Source organism: Triticum dicoccoides, chromosome 6B (assembly GCF_002162155.2).
Source record: "Triticum dicoccoides isolate Atlit2015 ecotype Zavitan chromosome 6B, WEW_v2.0, whole genome shotgun sequence".
Lineage (NCBI taxonomy): Eukaryota > Viridiplantae > Streptophyta > Magnoliopsida > Poales > Poaceae > Triticum > Triticum dicoccoides.
In genome coordinates, this window is record NC_041391.1 from 77625159 (window position 1) to 77647519 (window position 22361).

The 22361-nt window shown below is 43.0% G+C and overlaps 1 protein-coding gene and 1 pseudogene across 1 annotated transcript; both read right to left on the reverse strand.

The window, feature by feature from the left end:
• Window positions 1–326: 326 nt before the first annotated feature.
• LOC119320780 lies at window positions 327–1941 on the reverse strand (annotated as a pseudogene).
• Window positions 1942–6003: 4062 nt separating this feature from the next.
• Window positions 6004–9103, reverse strand: LOC119325714 (F-box/FBD/LRR-repeat protein At5g22660-like). Its single transcript, XM_037599447.1, has 4 exons — window positions 9029–9103; window positions 7686–8940; window positions 7446–7599; window positions 6004–6325 (listed from the first exon to the last, which is right to left on the reverse strand). Exon 2 carries the CDS (start codon window positions 8907–8909, stop codon window positions 7983–7985), a length of 927 nt encoding a protein of 308 aa, XP_037455344.1. The 5' UTR covers window positions 8910–8940; window positions 9029–9103; the 3' UTR covers window positions 6004–6325; window positions 7446–7599; window positions 7686–7982.
• Between the last annotated feature and the right edge of the window lie 13258 nt (window positions 9104–22361).

A 22361-nucleotide genomic window follows, 5' to 3' on the forward strand; every position in this document is an offset into this window, starting at 1 on the left:
TCCGGATCCAACAATTGTCCGACTGAATTATTTCTAGCCAATTAGATTTACGTGCTGTGAGTTCTTATATACTCCCTCCGTCCGAAAATACTTGTCATCAAAATGGATAAAAAAGGATGTATCTAGACGTGTTTTAGTTCTAGATACATTCTTTTTGTCCATTTTGATGACAACTATTTCCGGACGGAGGGAGTATTTGACAAATCTCAACCGTACAATATCGGAATTTTATACTAGTGAATCTCAGCCGTTCGTATTCTATCGTCTTAACAGTATACTAATTAATAATAGATTCCTACAAACTGTTTTCATGCATAATTTGTTTTTTATTTACTACCTGCTTTCCTTTTAGTTTCATTCCCACATATGAAAGCTAATTTAAGCACATAGGGATCATGTAAAGAGTCATTAGTTAGCTTACGTATGTTAAATGCAGATAAGAACTTCGAGACTTTGAGAATCTTCTCGTCGACCACATTACACTTGACTTCAACTATGTTAAGGTGCTCTGATATTGCAGATGGTCCCTCCATTGGCCTGTAGCTTCCTTTCATTTCCACTTTATGAGTTGGTCCCTATGGTAATTAAGCGAAAACATTGAACCAAGATAGATGACCGATAATAACTTTTAACACTGCAACCGTTATCTAGTTAAAAGATTTATACCTTTGAAAAAAGTTGAAGAGTGAGCTTCTCTAGAACTGGTGATTTTTTCAGAATGCAAGCTAGTGGATCCAAGTCCGGAGCCTCGCACCAGTATTCGCTGAGTAATAAAGTCTTTAACTTACTAAAGGTAGGGCAGCATTTCAAATCTCTTGTGAAAATGAACTGGAAAGAAAACACAAAAAGTAATTAAACCAAGTAATCCTTACTGAGAAAGTGAGAATGCGAGATGATCACATCTAAGACACCCAGTTTGGTGGTGATGCATATGTAATCTGTTTATCTCCGATTTTCCATAAATGGTGTAGGTAGTGGAGCACATAAGAGGTACAACTACCATAAATAAAGGAGTTAAAGACAAAGTGTCATACCTTGCTCGATTCAGATATCAGTTCAAGATGTTTAGCACTTGAGATCCCACCCAGAAGCACGCAATCGCTGCTGCCATCATTATGTGAAAGGCAATTGACACATCCGTTCTTATTATCTCCACAGAAGACACCGGAGTTATAATTCATACAGACATCGCTGAAGCTTTTGCCAAGACTCACACATGCAGTCTGTAGCAACTCCATGTTTTCAAGAAAAGGGGTTTTACCGAAAAAGTCATCTAGCTTCAAAGAGACAAGGCCCGGAGTAGAAATGCGGAGCCGGCAACGCAAATCGGAGAGGCAGCCAGTGATGCTCAAATGCTTCAGGGAAGGTGATGACATCCTATCGACAGAGATGTTACACTCACTCATCTTCAGACCCTCCAACACTGGACAGCCAGCAAAATCAAGAAATGCCTTCTGCAGGCCTAGACCATAAAGGTCCAATGTTTTCAGGTACCGAGAGGCAAGAGGCAGGTCGTCCGGGTAGAAATATGCATTGGAGATTTCAAGGGCGAGCGCCCGCCGCCCGAACTTTGCACATGAGGGCGAAACGGGTCCATAGGCTCACATAGGGCACCTCGCCTTCGGAGCAACTGTGGAACTTCATCTCGACACTTTCTAGGTCGGTGCGCTCACGCAGCATCAGCAGGTGGTCCACGAACACCCGGAGGTCCTCGACGCTGGCGGGCTCCCGGCCGTCGAGGCCGACGATGCGCAGGGCTCTCGTGGACTTCCAAAGGTGGCGCCAGCGCCGGGCGAGCACGCACGTCCGGACGGACTCCTGCGCTGGGAGGAACGAGATCACGTGCTGGAGGAGACTGTCGGGGAGGGCGCCGATGCAGTCGGAGGCGCTCACGGGCACGGGCACCGGCGGCGCGCTCATGCGCTTCTTCCTAGGAGTCATTGCGTCGCCGGCGCTGCGAGGGAAGAAAGGATCAAACGGCGCGAGGGTTGAGAAAATGGGATGAGATGGACAGATGCATGAGTTGCGGCGGAGTCGCCTCGCCCTCACCTCGCCGGTATGTCGCCGCCGCCACGAGAATCGGAAGATGGGCGGACCCGCCTCACCTAACCTTCAAAGGGAGGTTGGGCTCCAGGAGAAAGGCTATATAGGAACGGAAAAACCCCGCCTCATGGGCCAGCCCATCTCCATTACATTCGTTTACTTCGGCAAACTTTTCAAATATTTTTCTTTCTTCCTTTCTTTCTTGATTAGTTCATTTGTCCTATTTCTTTCTCGCTCAATTTTTTATTTTATAATTTTTAGCCATTTTTTGAAACATATTGTCCGTAGCTGGTTGCAATATTTGTTCAACTTAGTGCTAAAAAATGACCCAAAATAAATTTTCCACGGGCCGAAATAGAACATAAGACGTTTCTTGTTTCATCACAACTATTCTTCTTTCTAAATGAATTTGTTCATAGCTAGTTCTAATATTATCTGAGGATTACCTAAAATTGTTCCCATCACAAAGTCTTTATACTTTTTTACTTTTCATACAACAACCTTCTTTTTCCAAAAACATGAAAAACAATTATATACATGGACATTTTTTTTCTGCACGAATCTTTTGAATTTAGACGCATAAGAGTTATATCATTAAAACAAATATATAATCATGATCAAGAATATTTGAACCTTTTTTTATAAGGGTGACCAACATGAATGTTTTAAGTTTTTGTTTCATATACAAGTGATGCCATGTTTAGAAGATCACCACATTATAAAAACAGCCCAAAAGGACCATGAGTTTGAGATGCTTAGTTTGGAATTATGAACAAATTGCCTAGTTGCATGGGCGTGGAACACTGTGTATTTGGCTGATTTTTTCCTTTGTGATAAACAACTCACCTTTAGTTCATTTTTAGGCAAACTTTTATTTCATATACGAATGCTCAAAGGGATACATTACTTATTTGGAGGCTTGTTGGCCTCACTCTCCCTAGAACCCACAATGCATGAGGATTGTCTTTGGACTATATATTTTTCCTAAAATTTGATCACGATCGACGATAAAAATAAGTTTATTTTTTAGCAAACATCTGATTTATTAAGTACTAAGTGAAATACATTAGATTTAATAAACAAAAAAAGTAACAATTTTTTTTTTGTTATAAACTAAAAGTTACATCAAAGTTCTTTAAAGTCATCATCTCTAATAACTAGCTACTGATACAAAAATTGCCCGTGCATTGTAATGGGGATATACATATTCTATTGGTTCAACAACAATCATGTCCGATATATACGTTACACCTACCATATTCTAGATTTTGGTAATATTTGATTTTGATTTGGGTGTGTGTAGGGAAGGCAAGAGAATAGTTTTGATTTAGTTACATCTTCGGTAAGATTTGATTTGATTTGTGTACGGGTTGGTAAGGCAAATAAAGTTTTGATTTAGTTGAGATTTTGGTAACAATTTTATTTGATTTGATTGAATTAATGTAGCGCATGATTCTGGTAAAATTTGATTGAGTTTCTGCAGGGCATGATTTTGGTAAAAAAAAGTTATTGAGTTAATATTGTGCATTATTAGTAAGATTTTATTGAATTCATGCAGCGCATGATTTTTGTAAGATTTGATTGAATTAACGCAGAACATTGTTTCCAAGCCGGAGTGGGGGACAAAACCACAGTTTAGCGTACAAACACCAACCCCCTTTAACAATAGAGATGATGAAATGGGAGAATCTCTAACCAAAACACGGTGGATACCATCGTCGATACCACCACCATGAAAAACAGGCTAAAGCATCATACATCAATCCACCAGATCCGAGAGCCAATGATCTCCTGGACGAAAACACCATATGCTCACCGATCATGGTTAAGTTGGCCACAGGTTCCATACCAATACAGACACAGGGTCGTGGTATGTTTATTTTGTGGCATTGTGTTCACTGTCAAGACATCCTCGCCAAGGACACACATACCAAACAGAAGAAATCCATTAAAATGCATGGTCTTCCTTTCCCACGTCACGTGCATCGCCTTCTTTTTTTTGCGAATAACATGCATCGCCTTCATGGCAGCTCGGGGGGGGGGGGGCCACCCCTCTTCTCCACCTCCTATCTGTCCCGAATGACGCTGCCAAGATAAGCTCATGCAGAAAATGGTGACAGAGGGGTTGCTCGACTGGCAACGGCAAAAAATGGTGGCCCAGCTTGTGGGCGGCAGCCCTGGCTTCGCGGCGATGGCAGTCGTTGTGGCTGCGGAGGCAGTGCGGCGTTTGGACCTTGTGGCGCTCTGATCTTCGATGGCAGCGCTTGGCGCAGGCTGCCTTTGCTCATTGGCGCGCTTCGAATACTTGGCGTGGTCTTTGGCTCCGCTCAGCACAGAGACACAAGGGCCTTGGTGCTCCGGATGTTTGGCTTGTGTGAGGCCAAAATCACTGCTTTGACCTTTAGTGACAATATTAGTAAGAAATCACCCTAGTTCCTAATATATTTCAAGATTTGACTTTTTTCCATCGCCACATGCAGCGACATAGGGTAGACAAGCTACCGCCATAGTCAATGGCGGTAGCCCTTGGACCAAGACCACTAACCACACTGATGTGGCAGAAGTCTACCGCCAACAGTCATGATGGTAGCCTATAGATCCTGTCACCAATGTCGAGGGTTGTGGCGGTAGCTACCCAAAACGTTTCGTGCAGCACATGCTTTCCTCTATGCCTACATATTACATGGCCAACAATATGCTTTCCAAGAAGTTCATAGCTAAGCTTACTGCCATCATTACAACCTTTTGGTGGACTAGGATCAAAGATATTTCTACCTCTAAAGCTCTTTGTCTCAAAGCTTGGAAAGACATCCGCACTTCAAAAGAAAGAGGGGTGCCTGGGGATTAGGAACTTGCAATGAATCAAGCTTTAACTCTTAATGTCACTTGAAGGATTGTTGAAGCCCCTTCGTCTCATCTTCACTGCATCCTTAAGGCCTTATACTTCCCTAATTCTTCTATTTGGTTGACCAGCTCTTCTGTACCAAAATCAGGTTTTTGGTCCTCTCTTCTTAAAGTTATGCCTAAGCTTAAAATTCATTGCTTTTATGAACTCACCCAAGGCAATATATCTGCGTGGAGCACCCCTTGGTGCTTTTCGTGGTCCGAAGTGTACAATCATTTGATTATTCAACATCCCAGTTTGTTTATCCTGCCATGGTGAAAGATTCATGGCTTCATAATCAGAAAAATTGCAACCATGCTCTCATTAATCCGCTGTTTGCTCAGCCTACTACTTATATAATTTTTAACACTCCAATAATTCGGCATGACAGAGTCAGGTATCCTCTGTTGGCACCTAACTCCTACAGGCAAATGCAATACCCTGCTTTCAGGACTTTCAGATCACTCCCAACAACTAGCCCACACCTCCTCCTATGCTGGTTTCTAACATTTTAAAGCAGGTCTGAGAACTCAAAAGACTTTGGACCCTAGAATCCAAACATTTGCATGGAGACTGCTCCCCCTATTGGTATACGAGCAGGTAATTACTTGATTCATATTGATAAAAGTTGTTGCAGGTGTGATCTTCCTGAAGATGAGCTACACAGGTTTATTAGATGTAGCTTGCTATTACTGCAGCAAACATTCGGAATATGGGCACGAGGAGGCAAAGCCTAGTAGCTGTCACCCGCGGTTGATTGTGCGAGGCCAACGCACTGTCTGCTTGTTGTCTATACTGCCGTTGGGGACAACTGAGACCGTGACATCGACGTCAATAGTGTGGAGAAACAATACGGTTGCAGCAACCGAATTGGACCATTTGATTTCAGAATGCACGGTAACATATGTTCAGAGCTGCTGCATTTCATTTTCAGTTTTCTCTGCCTAGGTGTGCAGAACATGGAACAAACATCCGGATCGATGGCACCCAGCCGAAACTGCAATATCTGTAAATGAGCACGCCATGTTTCGCTACTCCAAACATAAAGCTCTGAACAGGGAGATAGAATTAAAGGATCACCCCATAACAGAACAAGTTAATGCACCAAAGCCGAAAAGAAACGCTAAGATAGCACTGGCCAGTCCAAGAGCTGAATAAATTCAGCATGAACCAAAACTGGAATAGGAAACCAAGCCCCACAACCAACTGGGCGGTATAAAGTTCATAGGCTTATGATGCAGACCATACACGGAAAGAACTCACATATGATGCGCACAAAGACACAAAGATGGAAACACTCTCGCGACATATATGCTTAAACCTTGCATTTCTGAATAGTCAAGCCATGGCATATGAACCATCAACCCAAGTCTTCTTGCCTTTGCTAGAAATTGAATCCTGTACAGAAATGAAAAGATAATGTAAGAGTACTTTGTTGTATCTGCAGAAGTAAAAAACGCCCAGTTACTTGACTATGAAAATTAAGATACCAGAACAAAGTTCAGAAAGTATGGAGATTAACTTTACCAGGTGCAACTTATCTTAATATGGATTTGGGGACAAACTTTGATTATATTTGATACGGCCATTTCTTAGCTGATAATCTAACACTAAAACATCTAGTTAAACTGCTCCCTAATTGGAACGCGGAAAATGTCATTGGCAATTTCGTGGCAAGGGGATTGTGAAATAAGAAATTACGGCATACACTACTAGTCCTAGAAATGCTTATGTACAGACTTTTGTTTCTCAAGAAAATCTTATGTGGACTATTAAGACCCCCTAGGAAGGGGAGCCTTGGCGCAGTGGTAAAGCTGCTGCCTTGTGACCATGAGGTAACGGGTTCAAGTCCTGGAAACAGCCTCTTACAGAAATGTAGGGAAAGGCTGCGTACTATAGACCCAAAGTAGTCGGACCCTTCCCCGGACCCTGCGCAAGCCAGAGCTACATGCACCCGGCTGCCCTATACTATTAAGACTTCCTAGGAACAAAGTGATGAATCACAAGCAAATCTGGTGCTGAATAATTTAGCCCATAAGTGCAACAACTGCTTATATTTATCGAGGCAATAAAAGTTGCTATTCACTAGTACCTCTATTCAAAAACACAACGAGTCAAATATTGTTTTATTGCACACATTTGAGTTACAATTCAGAGCTAAGCAACATGTGAAGATACTTCACTACCCTGAACCAATCAATTCAGACATTTGTGCCAGTGCCCACAAGACCAGAACTAATCAATAAGACCACATGTTCTGTTACACTTATTGTTTCTGCCGTGACACGGTTAAATGAAATATCCTTTGCCAATAGATGGATTATATTGGTTTTCCCTTTTGTGAGTCACCAGATGCGGTCCAGATTTTGCATTGCCTCAAACAAGTTGGCACCCTACAAACGGTTCCTACATATTCCATGATTTTCTTATTCACTGCTTGCTCTATTAGTTTCTTTCTGACATATGGAAGCTAATTTCACAATACGGAGTATATGCAAAGTGCCATTAGTTAGCTTACGTATGTTAAATGCACACAGGAACCTCAAAATTTTGAGAATCCTCTTGTCCACCACATTACATTTGACTTCAACTATGTTAAGGTGCTCTGATATTGCAGACGGTCTCTCCATGCAACAGTAGCTTCCTTCCATTTCCACTTCATGATTTGGTCCCTAAGACAAGCATAAACATTCAACAAATATGGATAACTGATAATAACTTTAACAGTGCAGCAATTGTCCATTTAGAAGTTTAATACCTCAGAAAATAGTTGAAGAGTGAGCTTCTCTTGAACTGGCGAGTTTTTCAGAATGCATGCTAGTGGATCCAAGTAAGGAGCCTCACACCAATACTCACTGAGTACTAATGTCTTTAACTTACTAAATGCAGGGCAGTGTTTCAGATCTCTTGCGAAAATGAACTGGGTAGAAATACAAAAGGTAACCAAATTAAGTAATCCTAACTGAGAATGTGAGATCTGATCTAAGAACACTCAACTGGAGGTTATACATAACTTACTAAATACGTAGATAGTGCACCACAAAAAAAGGGTTAACTACAAAAGAGTTAAAAGACAAGTGACATCCTTTCCTATTTCAGACATCAACTTGAGGTGTTTAGCACTTGAGATACCACCCAGAAGCACACAATTGCTGCTGCCGTCGTCACTAATAGGAACACAATTCTTACATGTATTATCATTAGCTCCACAGAAAACACCAGAGTCATAATTCAAACAGACATCTTTGCATCTATTGCCAAGATTAACACATGCGGCTTCTAGCAATGCCATGTCTTCAAGCAAAGGAGTCATACCATGAAAGCCTTCTAGTTTTAGAGAGACAAGGCCCGGAGCAGAAATACGGACCCGGCAATCTGAGTCAGAGCGGCAAAAAGTGATGCTCAAATGCTTCAGGGAACGGGATGATATCCTATCAGCATTGATTTCGCAATCATTCATTTTCGGTTCCTTCAATGCTGGACAGCTAGCAAAATCAAGAAAGGCCTTTTGTAGGGCTACAGAATGAAGGTCCAATGTTACCAGATGCTGAGAGACAAGGTGCAGGTTGTCTAGGTGGAGGTAACCATCCTCGAGGATATGAAGGGTGAGCGCCTGAACTTTCCACATCACGGCAAAACGGGTCCATAGGTTCACATAGGGCACATCATCACTGTCGAATTGATCGAATTTGATCTCAACAGTGTCCAGCTGGGTGCGCTCACGCAGGGCTATCAGATGGTCCATGAACTTCCGGAGGTCTTTGACTTCAAAGACATCATCGTCGTCAAGGCGGACGATGCGCAGGCCTGTGGTGGACCTCCAGAGGTGGCGCCAGCGCCGGCCGAGCACGCACGTGCACACGGCCGCCTGCACTGGGAGGAAGGAGAGCAAATGGTGGAGCATATGGTCGGGGAGGGCGCTGATGTGGTCGGTGGCGGTCACCGGCGGCGCACTCTTGCGCTTCTTCCTGCTAGGAGGCATTCTGTCGAGTAGGTGGCGGGCGTGGTTGGCGCTGCGAAGCAAAGGAAGGATCAAACGATGCGAGGAGAGGGTGGAGAGAGCGGGGGTCGGATGGATGCCTAACGGCGACGTCGCCTCACCTCACCTCGCCGGATCGCCCCCGGCAAGTCGGCTCGTCACGAGTCGCCGCCGCCGCGAGAATCGAAACTCGTTGGAGGCGACCGCCAAATAGGTTTTTTTTTTTTTTTGAGAAATCTGGCCATATTTATTCATTCTAGACAATTGACATAGGTACAAGGTTTGGGTCATAAGGATTTCCCAACCAAACATGTCTACCTCAGTCTAGCGTACTAGCAAACTTGGCAAGATTGTGAGCCTCATAATTATGGTTCCTACGCTTGTGAATAAAAGAACAAGAAATAAAACTATTACAATGACTCGATATTTCATGTACCAACGCAGCATTTGGGCATCCAGTCCCCGATTAATATCATTCACCACTTGTTGACAGTCCGACGCCACACAAATATTCTAAACCGCAAGGTCTTCAGCTAGAGCCAGAGCTTCGCGGCAAGCATAAGTTTTCAAAGCCAGTGGGTCAGTAATGTCTTGAAAGACAAGCGCTGATGAACCCAGGTAAAAACCTCCCTGGTCTCTGCATACTGCCGCGACGGCTCCTCCAAGACGGGATCTCATCACTACACCATCTACATTAATCCTCACAGAGCCACTAAGGGGTGGCAACCACTTCTCCTGAGATGCAGGCGCAACCGTGCGTGTTGTCTGATGTTCCCTCGAAGTGTTCCCGTAACCGAGCTCGTCGATGAAGTTGTTGACAAAGCACGATGTCTGTTGTGGACTTTGAAAGATTGATTCATACATAGCCTTTCATCTGGCATACCAAATAGAACATAACGTAATCACCATCCTTGTGAAACTAGCCTGGTCCATCACCTCATTCAGCTCAAACAGCCAGATCCTTGCGTTAGCTTCCAGGTTATCAGCCATTTGGGAAACCATTGCTTCATCTGCCAAAGCCCATACACAGTGTGACATAGTGCATGTAACTAGAGCGTGTCGCCATGAGTCCTGACATCCGCATAATGGACAAGCATCTTGTACTGCCATATTCCTTCTCTTCAAGATATCCGATGTTGGTAGTAAATGATGGGCAAGTCTCCAGAGGAACATTCTTACCTTCGACGGGATCTTGACCTTCCATAAGGAACACCATGATTCCTCATCCCGCTTGGCATTAGATGATCCACCTCTTCCCTAGAGCCACTCCTCCCTCTGCAGTTTTGTTTTAAGCAAAAATTTGTAAGCCGAGCTCACGCTGAATCTGCCCTTTTTATCCGGGTGCCAAGCCCAGAAGTCATCAATGTTACGCGTGTAGACCGGGATCCATAAAATGGCTTCAGCTTCAATTGGCAGGAAAACTGTTCGGACTAGTGCCTCGTTCCAAGAAGTTGTGACTGGGGATAGCAGCTCCCACACATACCTAGGAGGGTTCGCCACTAACGAAGTAATGGGGCGCGGCGTCATCTCCTTTGGTATCCAATTATCAGCCCAAATGTCCATTGTTTTTTCATTGCCAATCCTGCGAATAATCCCTTGCTTGGCTAGATCTTGCCCCTCCAGGATAGCGCGCCATATTTGGGACGGTCTAGATCCCAGCTCGGCACTGAGTATCATCTTGTCAGGGTAGTAAGCAGCTTTGAGAATTCTGGCACTCAAACTTGTTGGTTCCTGAAGTAGCTTCCATGCTTGTCGCGCCAACAAAGCAAGATTAAACAGCTCGAGGTCTCTAAAGCCGAGCCCTCCCAGGTGCTTCGGCCTAGTCATCATGTCCCAAGATACCCAAGCTGGTTTGCGCTCTCCTTGTTTGCACCCCCACCAAAACTTCCTAATGATGGATTTTATGTGATCACACAAACCTCTCGGGAGCTTAAAACATGACATAGAGTACACAGGGATAGCTTGGGCCACAGATTTAATAAGGACATCTTTCCCACCTGCTAATAGGCATTTGCTCATCCAGCCCTTCACCTTATCCCAGACCCTGTCACTCAAATATTTGAAAGTCCTCTTCTTTGAGTGGCCCACATCAGTAGGCATGCCCAAGTACCTGTCACTCAAAGATTCATTAGGAACTTGCAAGTGGCCCTTAACAGCGTTGTGTACTATCTCGGGACAACCCTTGCTAAAGAAAATTGAAGATTTTTCTTTGTTTATCGTTTATCGAAAAAGGTTTTTGACAAAGTTCAAGGTGTTGAATACGATGAGATTTTCTTGCTCGTATCGATGCTTAAAAGTCTGTCCGAATCATGTTAGCAATTGCCGCATTTTATGAAATCTGGCAAATGGATAAACAAAACTGCATTCCTTAATGGATTTATTAAAGAAGAGTTGTATATGATGCAACCAGAAGGTTTTGTCAATCCTAAAGGTACTAACAAAATGTGCAAGCTCCAGCGATCCATCTATGGATTGGTGCAAGCCTCTCGGAGTTGGAATATACGCTTTGATGAGTTAATCAAAGCATATGGTTTTATACAGACTTATTGAGAAACCTGTATTTACAATAAAGTGAGTGGGAGCACTACAGCCTTTCTGATTAGTATATGTGAGTGACATATTGTTGATCAGAAATGATGTAGAATTTTTCTGCAAAGCATAAAGGAGTGTTTTAAAGGAGTTCTTTAAAAGGAAAAAAACCCTCAGTAAAAGCTACTTACATATTAAGCATCAAGATCTATTGAGATAGATCAAGACGCTTGATAAGATTTTCAATGAGTACATACCTTGGCAAGATTTTGAAATAGTTCAAAATGGAACAGTCAAAGAAAGAGTTCTTGCCTGTGTTGCAAAGGTATGAAATTGAGTAAGACTCAAATCCCGACCACAGCAGAAAATAGAAAGAGAATGAAAAGTCATTCCCTGTGCCTCAGTCCTAGGTTCTATAAAGCATGCTATGCTATGTACCAGACCTATTGTATACCTTGCTCTGAATTTGGCAAGAGAGTACAATAGTGATCTAGGAGTAGATCACTGGACATTGGTCAAGAATATCCTTAGTAAGGACTAAGGAGATGTTTCTCGATTATGGAGGTGATAAAAGAGTTTGTTGTAAAAGTTACATCAGTGCAAACTTTTACACTGATCCAGATGACACTAAGTCTCAACCTGGATACATATTGAAAGTGGGAGCAATTAGCTAGAGTAGCTCCGTGCAGAGCATTGTTGACATAAATATTTGCAAAATACTTACGGATCTGAATGTGACAGACCCGTTGACTAAGATTCTCTCACAAGCAAAACATGATCACACCTTAGTACTCCTTGGGTGTTAATCACATAGCGATGTGAACTAGATTACTGAGTCTAGTAAAACCCTTTGGGTGTTGGTCACATAGCGATGTGAACTATGGGTGTTAATCACATGGTGATGTGAACTATTGCTGTTAAATCACATGGCGATGTGAACTAGATTATTGACTCTAGTGCAAGTGGGAGACTGAAGGAAATATGCCCTAGAGGCAATAATAAAGTTATTATTTATTTCCTTATATCATGATAAATGTTTATTATTCATGCTAGAATTGTATTAACCGGAAACATAATACATGTGTGAATACATAGACAAACAGAGTGTCACTAGTATGCCTCTACTTGACTAGCTCGTTAATCAAAGATGGTTATGTTTCCTAACCATGAACAATAAGTTGTTATTTGATTAACGAGGTCACATCATTAGTAGAATGATCTGATTGACATGACCCATTCCATTAGCTTAGCACCCGATCGTTTAGTATGTTGCTATTGCTTTCTTCATGACTTATACATGTTCCTATGACTATGAGATTATGCAACTCCCGTTTGCCGGAGGAACACTTTGGGTACTACCAAACGTCACAACGTAAATGGGTGATTATAAAGGAGTACTACAGGTGTCTCCAATGGTCGATGTTGGGTTGGCGTATTTCGAGATTAGGATTTGTCACTCCGATTGTCGGAGAGGTATCTCTGGGCCCTCTCGGTAATACACATCACATAAGCCTTGCAAGCATTACAACTAATATGTTAGTTGTGAGATGATGTATTACGGAACGAGTAAAGAGACTTGCCAGTAACGAGATTGAACTAGGTATTGGATACCGACGATCGAATCTCGGGCAAGTAACATACCGATGACAAAGGGAACAACGTATGTTGTTATGCGGTCTGACCGATAAAGATCTTCATAGAATATGTAGGAGCCAATATGGGCATCCAGGTCCCGCTATTGGTTATTGACCAGAGACGTGTCTCGGTCATGTCTACATTGTTCTCGAACCCGTAGGGTCCGCACGCTTAAGGTTACGATGACAGTTATATTATGAGTTTATGCATTTTGATGTACCGAAGGTTGTTCGGAGTCCCGGATGTGATCACGGACATGACGAGGAGTCTCGAAATGGTCGAGACGTAAAGATTGATATATTGGAAGCCTATATTTGGATATCGGAAGTGTTCCGGGTGAAATCGGGATTTTACCGGAATACCGGGAGGGTTACCGGAACCCCCCGGGAGCTATTTGGGCCATAGTGGGCCTTAGTGGAAAAGAGAAGGGGCTGCCCTAGATGGGCTGCGCGCCCCCCCTTCCCCTAGTCCTATTAGGACTAGGAGAGGTGGCCGGTGAAGGAAATATGCCCTAGAGACAATAATAAAGTTATTATTTATTTCCTTATTTCATGATAAATGTTTATTATTCATGCTAGAATTGTATTAACCGGAAACATAATACATGTGTGAATACATAGACAAACAAAGTGTCACTAGTATGCCTCTACTTGACTAGCTCGTTAATCAAAGATGGTTATGTTTCCTAACCATGAACAATGAGTTGTTATTTGATTAACGAGGTCACATCATTAGTAGAATGATCTGATTGACATGACCCATTCCATTAGCTTAGCACCCGATCGTTTAGTATGTTGCTATTGCTTTCTTCATGACTTATACATGTTCCTATGACTATGAGATTATGCAACTCCCGTTTACCGGAGGAACACTTTGGGTACTACCAAACGTCACAACGTAACTGGGTGATTATAAAGGAGTACTACAGGTGTCTCCAATGGTCGATGTTGGGTTGGCGTATTTCGAGATTAGAATTTGTCACTCCGATTGTCGGAGAGGTATCTCTGGGCCCTCTCGGTAATACACATCACATAAGCCTTGCAAGCATTACAACTAATGTGTTAGTTGTGAGATGATGTATTACGGAACGAGTAAAGAGACTTGCCGGTAACGAGATTGAACTAGGTATTGGATACCGACGATCGAATCTCGGGCAAGTAACATACCGATGACAAAGGGAACAACGTATGTTGTTATGCGGTCTGACCGATAAAGATCTTCGTAGAATATGTAGGAGCCAATATGGGCATCCAGGTCCCGCTATTGGTTATTGACCAGAGACGTGTCTCGGTCATGTCTACATTGTTCTCGAACCCGTAGGGTCCGCACGCTTAAGGTTACGATGACAGTTATATTATGAGTTTATGCATTTTGATGTACCGAAGGTTGTTCGGAGTCCCGGATATGATCACGGACATGACGAGGAGTCTCGAAATGGTCGAGACGTAAAGATTGATATATTGGAAGCCTATGTTTGGACATCGGAAGTGTTCCGGGTGAAATCGGGATTTTACCGGGTTACCGGGAGGTTACCGGAACCCCCCGGGAGCCATATGGGCCTTCATGGGCCTTAGTGGAAAGGAGAAAGGGGCAGCCCAAGGTGGCTGCGCCTCTTCCCCCTCCCCTAGTCCTATTAGGACTAGGAGAAGGTGGCCGGCCCCCCTCTCTCCCTTCCCCTCCGAGGAATCCTAGTTGGACTAGGATTGGAGGGGGAATCCTACTCCCAGTGGGAGTAGGACTCTCCTGCGCATCCCCCCCTTTGGCCGGCCAGCTCCCCTCCTCTCCTCCTTTATATACGGAGGCAGGGGCACCTCTAAACACACAAGTTGACACAAGTTGATCCACGTGATCGATTCCTTAGCCGTGTGCGGTGCCCCCTGCCACCATATTCCTCGATAATACTGTAGCGGAGTTTAGGCGAAGCCCTGCTACTGTAGTTCATCAAGATCGTCACCACGCCGTCGTGCTGACGGAACTCTTCCCCGACACTTTGCTGGATCAGAGTCCGGGGATCGTCATCGAGCTGAACGTGTGCTCGAACTCGGAGGTGCCGTAGTTTCGGTGCTTGATCGGTTGGATCGTGAAGACGTACGACTACTTCCTCTACGTCGTGTCATCGCTTCCGCAGTCGGTCTGCGTAGGGTACGTAGACAATACTCTTCCCCTCGTTGCTATGCATCACATGATCCTGTGTGCGCGTAGGAAAATTTTTGAAATTACTACGAAACCCAACAGTGGTATCAGAGCCTAGGTTATTGATGTTGATGTTATATGCACGAGTAGAACACAAGTGAGTTGTGGACGATACAAGTCATACTGCCTACCAGCATGTCATATTTTGGTTCGGCGGTATTGTTGGACGAGACGACCCGGACCAACCTTACGCGTACGCTTACGCGAGACCGGTTCCCTCGACATGCTTTGCACAGAGATGGCTTGCGGGCGACTGCCTCTCCAACTTTAGTTGAACCAAGTATGGCTACGCCCGGTCCTTGAGAAGGTTAAAACGGAGTCTATTTGACAAACTATCGTTGTGGGTTTGATGCGTAGGTGAGATTGGTTCTTACTTAAGCCCGTAGCAGCCACGTAAAACATGCAACAACAAAGTAGAGGACGTCTAACTTGTTTTTGCAGGGCATGTTGTGATGTGATATGGTCAAGGCATGATGCTGAATTTTATTGTATGAGATGATCATGTTTTGTAACCAAGTTATCGGCAACTGGCAGGAGCCATATGGTTGTCGCTTTATTGTATGCAATGCAATCGCGATGTAATGCTTAACTTTATTACTAAACGGTAGTGATAGTCGTGAAAGCATAAGATTGGCGAGACGACAACGATGCTACGATGGAGATCAAGGTGTCGCGCCGGTGACAATGGTGATCATGACGGTGCTTCGGAGATGGAGATCACAAGCACAAGATGATGATGGCCATATCATATCACTTATATTGATTGCATGTGATGTTTATCTTTTTATGCATCTTATCTTGCTTTGATTGACGGTAGCATTATAAGATGATCTCTCACTAAATTATCAAGAAGTGTTCTCCCTGAGTATGCACCGTTGCAAAAGTTCTTCGTGCTGAGACACCACGTGATGATCGGGTGTGATAGGCTCTACGTTCAAATACAACGGGTGCAAAACAGTTGCGCACGCAGAATACTCAGGTTAAACTTGACGAGCCTAGCATATGCAGATATGGCCTCGGAACACGGAGACCGAAAGGTCGAGCGTGAATCATATAGTAGATATGATCAACATAATGATGTTCACCGATGAAACTACTCCATCTCACGTGATGATCGGATATGGTTTAGTTGATTTGGATCACGTGATCACTTAGAAGATTAGAGGGATATCTATCTAAGTGGGAGTTCTTAAGTAATATGATTAATTGAACTTAAATTTATCATGAACTTAGTCCTGGTAGTATTTTGCAAATCATGTTGTAGATCGATAGCTCGCGTTGTTGCTTCCCTGTGTTTATTTTGATATGTTCCTAGAGAATATTGTGTTGAAAAATGTTAGTAGCAATATTGCGGATTTGATCCGTGATCTGAGGTTAAATCCTCATTGCTGCACAGAAGAATTATGTCCTTAATGCACCGCTAGGTGACGAACCTATTGCAGGAGCAAATACAGACGTTATGAATGTTTGGCTAGCTCAATATAATGACTACTTGATAGTTTAAGTGCACCATGCTTAACGGCTTAGAATCGGGACTTCAAAGATGTTTTGAACATCATGGACCATATGAGATGTTCCAGTAATTGAAGTTAATATTTCAAGCAAATACCCGAGTTGAGAGATATGAAGTCTCCAACAAGTTCTATAGCTAAAAGATGGAGGAGAATCGCTCAACTAGTGAGCATGTGCTCAGATTGTCTGGGTACTTCAATTGCTTGAATCAAGTGGGAGTTAATCTTCCAGATAAGATAGTGATTGACAGAATTCTCTAGTCACCATCACTAAGTTACTGAACTTCGTGATGAACTATAGTATGCAAATGATGATGAAAATGATTCCCGAGCTCTTCGTGATGTTGAAATCAACGAAGGTAGAAATCAAGAAAGAGCATCAAGTGTTGATGGTTGACAAAGATCACTAGTTTCAAGAAAAGGGCAAAGGGAAAGAAAGGGGAACTTCAAGTAGATTGACAAGCAAGTTGTCACTCCCACGAAGAAGCCCAAAGCTGAACCAAAGCCTGAAACTGAGTGCTTACACTGCAAAGGAAATGGTCACTGGAAGCGGAACTACCCTAAATATTTGGTGGATAAGAAGGATGGCAAAGTGAAAAAGGGTATATTTGATATACAGGTGTTTGATGTGTGCTTTACTAGTGTTTATAGCAACCCCTCGGTATTTGGTACTGGTTCAGTTGCTAAGAGTAGTAACTCGAAACGGGAGTTGCAGAATAAACAGAAACTAGTTAAGGGTGAAGTGATGATGTGTGTTGAAAGTAGTTTCAAGATTGATATGATCATCATCGCACACTCCCTATTCTTTCGGGATTAGTGTTGAACCTAAATAAATGTTATTTGGTGTTTGCGTTGAGCATGAATATGATTTGATCATGTTTATTGCAATAAGGTTACTCATTTAAGTAAGAGAATAAACTGTTGTTCTATTTACATGAATAAAACCTTATATGGTTACACACCCAATGAAAATGGTTCATTGGATCTCGATCGTAGTGATACACATATTCATAATATTGATGCCAAAAGATGCAAAGTTAATAATGATAGTGCAACTTATTTGTGGCACTGCCGTTTGGGTCATATCGGTGTAAAGCGCATGAAGAAACTCCATAAAGATGGATTTTCGGAATCACTTGGTTATGAATCATTTGATGCTTGCGAACCGTGCCTTTTGGGCAAGATGACTAAAACTCCGTTCTTCGGAACAATGGAACGAGTTACTGACTTGTTGGAAATAATACATACCGATGTATGCGATCCAATGAGTGTTGTTGCTCGTGGCAAGCATCGTTGTTTTCTGACCTTCACAAGATGATTTGAGCAGATATGGGTATATCTACTTGATGAAACATAAGTCTGAAATAGTTGAAAGGTTCAAAGAATTTCAGAGTGAAGTGGAAAAATCATCGTAACAAGAAAATAAAGTTTCTGCGATCTGATCGCGGAGACAAATATTTGAGTTACGAGTTTGGTCTTCAATTAAAACAATGTGGAATAGTTTCACAGCTCACGCCACCTAGAACACCACATCGTTATGGTGTGTCCGAACGTCGTAACCGCACTTTATTGGATATGGTGCGACCTATGATGTCTCTTATCGGTTTTACCACTATCGTTTTGGGGATGTGCATTAGAGACAACTGCATTCACGTTTAAAAAGGGCACCATCTAAATCCGTTGAGACGACACCGTATGAACTATGGTTTAGCAGTAAACCTAAGCTGTCGTTTCTTAAAGTTTGGAGTTGCAATGCTTATATGAAAAAGGTTTTCAACCTGATAAGCTCGAACCCAAATCGGAGAAGTGCGTCTTCATAGGATACCCAAAGGTAACTATTGGGTAGACCTTCTATCACAGATCCGAAGGCAAGTTATTCGTTGCTAAAATGGATCCTTTCTAGAGAAGAAGTTTCTCTCGAAAGAAGTGAGTGGGAGGAAAGTAGAACTTGACGAGGTAACTGTACCTGCTCCCTTACTGGAAAGTAGTTCATCACAGAAAACTGTTTCAGTGACACCTACACCAGTTAGTGAGGAAGCCAATGATAATGATCATGAAACTTCAGATCAAGATACTACTGAACCGCGTAGATCAACCAGAGTAAGATCCGCACCAGAGTGGTACGGTAATCCTGTTCTGGAGGTCATGCTACTAGATCATGATGAACCTACGAACTATGAGGAAGCAATGATGAGCCCAGATTCCACGAAATGGCTTGAGGCCATGAAATCTGAGATATGATCCATGTATGAGAACAAAGTGTAGACTTTGATTGACTTGCCCGATGATCGGTGAGTCATTAAGAATAAATGGATCTTCAAGAGGAAGACAGACGTTGATAGTAGTGTTACTATCTACAAAGCTAGACTTGTCGAAAAAGGTTTTTGACAAAGTTCAAGGTGTTGAATACGATGAGATTTTCTTGCTCGTATCGATGCTTAAAAGTCTGTCCGAATCATGTTAGCAATTGCCGCATTTTATGAAATCTGGCAAATGGATAAACAAAACTGCATTCCTTAATGGATTTATTAAAGAAGAGTTGTATATGATGCAACCAGAAGGTTTTGTCAATCCTAAAGGTACTAACAAAATGTGCAAGCTCCAGCGATCCATCTATGGATTGGTGCAAGCCTCTCGGAGTTGGAATATACGCTTTGATGAGTTAATCAAAGCATATGGTTTTATACAGACTTATTGAGAAACCTGTATTTACAATAAAGTGAGTGGGAGCACTACAGCCTTTCTGATTAGTATATGTGAGTGACATATTGTTGATCAGAAATGATGTAGAATTTTTCTGCAAAGCATAAAGGAGTGTTTTAAAGGAGTTCTTTAAAAGGAAAAAAACCCTCAGTAAAAGCTACTTACATATTAAGCATCAAGATCTATTGAGATAGATCAAGACGCTTGATAAGATTTTCAATGAGTACATACCTTGGCAAGATTTTGAAATAGTTCAAAATGGAACAGTCAAAGAAAGAGTTCTTGCCTGTGTTGCAAAGGTATGAAATTGAGTAAGACTCAAATCCCGACCACAGCAGAAAATAGAAAGAGAATGAAAAGTCATTCCCTGTGCCTCAGTCCTAGGTTCTATAAAGCATGCTATGCTATGTACCAGACCTATTGTATACCTTGCTCTGAATTTGGCAAGAGAGTACAATAGTGATCTAGGAGTAGATCACTGGACATTGGTCAAGAATATCCTTAGTAAGGACTAAGGAGATGTTTCTCGATTATGGAGGTGATAAAAGAGTTTGTTGTAAAAGTTACATCAGTGCAAACTTTTACACTGATCCAGATGACACTAAGTCTCAACCTGGATACATATTGAAAGTGGGAGCAATTAGCTAGAGTAGCTCCGTGCAGAGCATTGTTGACATAAATATTTGCAAAATACTTACGGATCTGAATGTGACAGACCCGTTGACTAAGATTCTCTCACAAGCAAAACATGATCACACCTTAGTACTCCTTGGGTGTTAATCACATAACGATGTGAACTAGATTACTGAGTCTAGTAAAACCATTTGGGTGTTGGTCACATAGCGATGTGAACTATGGGTGTTAATCACATGGTGATGTGAACTATTGCTGTTAAATCACATGGCGATGTGAACTAGATTATTGACTCTAGTGCAAGTGGGAGACTGAAGGAAATATGCCCTAGAGGCAATAATAAAGTTATTATTTATTTCCTTATATCATGATAAATGTTTATTATTCATGCTAGAATTGTATTAACCGGAAACATAATACATGTGTGAATACATAGACAAACAGAGTGCCACTAGTATGCCTCTACTTGACTAGCTCGTTAATCAAAGATGGTTATGTTTCCTAACCATGAACAATAAGTTGTTATTTGATTAACGAGGTCACATCATTAGTAGAATGATCTGATTGACATGACCCATTCCATTAGCTTAGCACCCGATCGTTTAGTATGTTGCTATTGCTTTCTTCATGACTTATACATGTTCCTATGACTATGAGATTATGCAACTCCCGTTTGCCGGAGGAACACTTTGATTACTACCAAACGTCACAATGTAAATGGGTGATTATAAAGGAGTACTACAGGTGTCTCCAATGGTCGATGTTGGGTTGGCGTATTTCGAGATTAGGATTTGTCACTCCGATTGTCGGAGAGGTATCTCTGGGCCCTCTCGGTAATACACATCACATAAGCCTTGCAAGCATTACAACTAATATGTTAGTTGTGAGATGATGTATTACGGAACGAGTAAAGAGACTTGCCAGTAACGAGATTGAACTAGGTATTGGATACCGACGATCGAATCTCGGGCAAGTAACATACCGATGACAAAGGGAACAACGTATGTTGTTATGCGGTCTGACCGATAAAGATCTTCGTAGAATATGTAGGAGCCAATATGGGCATCCAGGTCCCGCTATTGGTTATTGACCAGAGACGTGTCTCGGTCATGTCTACATTGTTCTCGAACCCGTAGGGTCCGCACGCTTAAGGTTACGATGACAGTTATATTATGAGTTTATGCATTTTGATGTACCGAAGGTTGTTCGGAGTCCCGGATATGATCACGGACATGACGAGGAGTCTCTAAATGGTCGAGACGTAAAGATTGATATATTGGAAGCCTATGTTTGGACATCGGAAGTGTTCCGGGTGAAATCGGGATTTTACCGGGTTACCGGGAGGTTACCGGAACCCCCCGGGAGCCATATGGGCCTTCATGGGCCTTAGTGGAAAGGAGAAAGGGGCAGCCCAAGGTGGCTGCGCCTCTTCCCCCTCCCCTAGTCCTATTAGGACTAGGAGAAGGTGGCCGGCCCCCCTCTCTCCCTTCCCCTCCGAGGAATCCTAGTTGGACTAGGATTGGAGGGGGAATCCTACTCCCAGTGGGAGTAGGACTCTCCTGCGCCTCCCCCCCTTTGGCCGGCCAGCTCCCCTCCTCTCCTCCTTTATATACGGAGGCAGGGGCACCTCTAAACACACAAGTTGACACAAGTTGATCCACGTGATCGATTCCTTAGCCGTGTGCGGTGCCCCCTGCCACCATATTCCTCGATAATACTGTAGCGGAGTTTAGGCGAAGCCCTGCTACTGTAGTTCATCAAGATCGTCACCACGCCGTCGTGCTGACGGAACTCTTCCCTGACACTTTGCTGGATCAGAGTCCGGGGATCGTCATCGAGCTGAACGTGTGCTCGAACTCGGAGGTGCCGTAGTTTCGGTGCTTGATCGGTTGGATCGTGAAGACGTACGACTACTTCCTCTACGTCGTGTCATCGCTTCCGCAGTCGGTCTGCGTAGGGTATGTAGACAATACTCTTCCCCTCGTTGCTATGCATCACATGATCCTGTGTGCGCGTAGGAAAATTTTTGAAATCACATGATCCTGCCGGGAAGAGACCGCACCAGGTCACCGAGCCCAGAGCCCTGTCCAGTCTTACATGGGTAAAAGAACCGCCCGTAACTTTCTTTTCGCAGGTCCATCGTGTCCCTTTGAAACCAAGATCAACCAAACCGCACACATCAACAACATCTCTAAACCCTTGCATTTGTGACTGACTCCTAGAGCCAATACCATCATGTTCGTCATGTTTC